A 3,664-nucleotide genomic window follows, 5' to 3' on the forward strand; every position below is an offset into this window, starting at 1 on the left:
GTGCTGCACTGCACGCCCTACGTGTCCTATTCCCCTGGTCCCTCCCACCCGAGGAAACGCCCCTGTCTTCCCATCTCTACAATGGGCTGTGTTGTACGAAATCACAGGGTAGATGCTGTGAAGGCAGGGAGGTGCTGTCAATACTCCTCTAACAATCTGACCTGATGTCCTAACGTGTTCAGTCAGTCCCCACCTCGAATTCTCACATGAAAGCCAAGATCCTTCTTCCTACCGTGGGCACCTATGTCTCCCTCTGGCCACAAGTCACTGCGGGCTTGGGGGTTTGGTGTGCATTCCGGCCCCCAACCCTCCCCTGTGGCCATGGTGCTGTGTCTGACTTGTGACCCTCCTCTGTTCTACCTCAACCTATAGATGCCGCAAACATCAATTTTCAGGGGCGCCTGGGTGTCTCAGTTGGTTAAGCATCCGACTTCGGCTCAGGTCATGATCTCACGGTTCGTGGGTTCGAGCCCCACATCAGGCTCTATGCTGACCGCTAGCTCAGAGCTTGGGTCCTGTCTTCAGATCCTGTGACTCCTTCTCTCTCTGACCATCCCCTGCTCCACGTTCTCTCTCTCTCTCTCTCTCTCTCTCTCTCAAATAAATAAAAACATTAAAAAACTTTTTTTAAAAAAACATCAATTTTCAGTGGACCCACTCGGACCAGCTGCAGGAGAGAGTCGAATAACTTGTGGCCGCTTTCCTGGGCGCAGACCCCACCTACCTCTGCACGTTCCTCAAGACCTACAGGACATGTGCGCCTAGTGAGGTCACCTTGCAAATTTTGTTTAGCAGGTGAGCGGCCCTGCCCCTCCTCAGCCAGAGTGATTCAGCCACTTAAGGCTTTGCGTCTTGGGATTGTCACCACACCTCCCTTGGTCTCAGATTGTACAGCTCATCAGGGTGGACAGATGACAGGGACTCAATGAGGCCCTCCAGGGAAAGTGACCCTGGCGCTGTGGAAAGGTCTGCAGGCAGGGCTGTGGCGGGGCTGGGTTATCTCTGACCTCTTCCCCGAGATGGAGTTTCTGCCTCATCCATCACTCTCACCAGGTCTTGAGTTGGGCTGTTTTCCCACTTGAAAAGGAGATGTGAGGCTCCATCTGGGGGGCTGAGTCCTGGGGCAAAACCGAACAAGAATCCCGAGGGAAAAGCGGGAGGCCCAGGCCCACTCAGATACGTGTGATGGGGCAGCTTGGGGACCTACTGTTCATCAAGGATACGGGAAGCCCTACTAGGTGCAGGCACTTGCGTAGAGCTGACTGGGATCCAGTGCACACAGCAGACAGCACCCTGCCCTCCAGAGCCCCATTCGAGTCAGCAGGCAGTGACGTTGGATAGGACAAGGGGTAGTTTCCATAGGACAGCTGATGTGATGCTCTTATCGCCTCCTGTAGATACAGAAGCTTCTTCAGCTTCAGGGACCGAGATCGGAGACTCCTGGAGCAGCAGAAAAGGTGAGTAGGTCTGAGCTACTGCAGGCGGGCCTTCCCTCTCCAAGAGGGCAGTGAGGGGACTCTGAGTGGGAGGGGCTGCTGTCCCGGCGTCCCAGCCATCTGAGATTCCTGGGAGAGGTCAAGCGTCTGAGGGCTTCTCCACCGAAGCAGGGAAAGGGGTCCTGTCCTGTGGAGAAGCGCACAGGCTGTGGGCACAGGGGGAGAGCACAGGACACCGGAGGACACAGCCTGTCCCTGAGAGAGTCCAACGCCATCCCTTAGCACTTCCAGTCCTGCCTCCACCCCCATCAGGGGACTCAGAACAAAGGGTGTGGGGAAAATCACGCTCACCAATTTGGGGAACATCCACGGTGAGTGCTTAGCAAGTGTTCAGGAGACCAGTGAGGGGTCAGAGAGCAGATATCTCCCAGCCTGTGAGACAGGAGCGTCAGGGGGAGGACACCACATGGACAGAGTGAATGAGGAGGCACAGAGGCCCAGGAGGTCAGGTTGGAGGTTATCAGATGGTGGTGTGAAGCCCTGGGAAGAGACAGAGTCCCTTTCTCCGTATTTGGTCCCATATTCCTGGAGCCCTCGTGCATGCAGTGAAGGCACTGGCTCACCTGACCCCTCCCCTCCCTGTCCTCATGGAGTTGCATTCAAGTGGGAGGTAGGCAGGGAGACAGACCAAGGAGTGGGTCTGGCTTCCCCAAGAAGGACAGAGATGACCACGTCATAGGTTCAGGGGTCCCCCTCAAAAAGACTTTGGCCAGTCGCTCCTCAGTGACTAGGACCAGCTCAGGCAGAACGGCCAAATCACACGTGCACAAGCTGAGGAGCAGCCTCTGGACATCCGGGAGCAGGAAGCACGGGGGCCCGGGTCCCACAGCTCAGGGTGCCCTGAGACATCAGTGTGGGAAGAACACCCCGTGTTGATTCTTCTGGCCACTTTTGTCTCCCCAGGGCCATGACCTCCATCCTGGGCACCTGGATGAATCTGCATCCAGAGGATTTTCTCCAGCCCCCAGAATACCGCAGCCCGAAGCTGGTGCTGGCTTACGCGAGGCTCAACATGCCGGGCACGCGGGTGGATCGAAGGGCCCAGTTTCTCGAACTGTGCATGTTCCATGAGCCCGATGAGCCAGAGGGTGAGGATGAGGAGGACTCGGGGTGGGTGATGTGGGCCTGTGGAGGGCACAGGGTCGGCCACACAGCACGTTTCCTGGGACTGCGGTGGGGCTGGGAGCAGTGCGTAGCCTCGGATCACTCTTCCCTTAGGCTGCCTACTGGGGGGACTTCCTGCTGGCGGGTCTTAGGGTCAGGCAACAAGGACTGTGGGAGAGGTTTCCTGTCTTTGGAGGGACCCTGGAGAGACCATCATGGTGATGACACTTTCTCTTCTTGAAGCTCCAGCTCCATCTGAGGAGCAAGACCCAGGCGCCCCTCAGGAGCTCACCACCGCTCCCGCCCTGGTGCCCGATGCAGCTGCGGAGACCCAGCCTCCTGAGGCCATGTCCCCTCCTGGAGCTCAACCATCCGAGGAAGCGGCCACCCTACCTGCGGTGCCAACACCAGGGCTGAAGGTGGTCGCCGCTCTTACTGACCCTCAGGAGCCGGACGCGGCACGTGCACCGTTGGGGACCCCCGAGCAGCCGCAGCCTGCAGCCCCAGCTGGCGGGGTCTGTGAAGGCGCCGAACAACACCCTGCTGGAGCTGAGCGACCACCTCAGCTCCCGAGCAGCGGCTCCCGGTGGCTACAGCCCCGCAGGCTGATGGCCTTGACCATGACAGCGGTGTTTGTCGTCTGTGTGTCTTTTATCAACATGTTTAATGGTTTTTGGGTTTTCTTTAGGAAATAAAATATAAATTCACTTCAATAAATGTTACTCTGATCCTTTCAAATTGAAGTGTCCTCAGGGACCTTCACAATATCATACGCCCATGACACCATGTCCTCCTTGAACATTGCCATCACAGGGACACGCGTCCTCCTGATCAGCCACTGCTCATCCCCTCACCCCAGTCCTGCAGCCACGCCTCTCAGGTTCTGCTGCTCCTCAGCCTCGAGAAAGTTCATGTGTATGCATCCACGTACCATGGGAGCGATGAATACTCTTAGAAATATGGAAACGCAGATTTCCTCTGCGTCTCCAGAAGCTGAGTTACTGGGCGAATTCCAATGTTTTGACTCTTCTCACTGTACTGAAGGTCCATCTTGACCATAAATC

General features: G+C 56.8%; 1 protein-coding gene across 2 annotated transcripts; it reads left to right on the forward strand.

The window, feature by feature from the left end:
* Positions 1–652: 652 nt before the first annotated feature.
* Positions 653–3,311, forward strand: LOC115284983 (uncharacterized protein KIAA0754-like). 2 transcript variants are annotated; one of them, XM_029931409.1, is made up of 4 exons: positions 653–795; positions 1,398–1,457; positions 2,400–2,584; positions 2,844–3,311. In XM_029931409.1, the coding sequence occupies exons 3-4, from the start codon at positions 2,404–2,406 to the stop codon at positions 3,293–3,295; spliced, it is 633 nt and encodes a 210-aa protein (XP_029787269.1). In that variant the 5' UTR covers positions 653–795; positions 1,398–1,457; positions 2,400–2,403; the 3' UTR covers positions 3,296–3,311. The 2 variants fall into 2 exon arrangements, with proteins under 2 accessions (XP_029787269.1, XP_029787270.1); XM_029931410.1 differs by having other exon boundaries at positions 2,850–3,311.
* The last annotated feature ends 353 nt before the right edge of the window (positions 3,312–3,664 follow it).

This window comes from Suricata suricatta, unplaced genomic scaffold, assembly GCF_006229205.1.
Source record: "Suricata suricatta isolate VVHF042 unplaced genomic scaffold, meerkat_22Aug2017_6uvM2_HiC HiC_scaffold_311, whole genome shotgun sequence".
NCBI lineage: Eukaryota > Metazoa > Chordata > Mammalia > Carnivora > Herpestidae > Suricata > Suricata suricatta.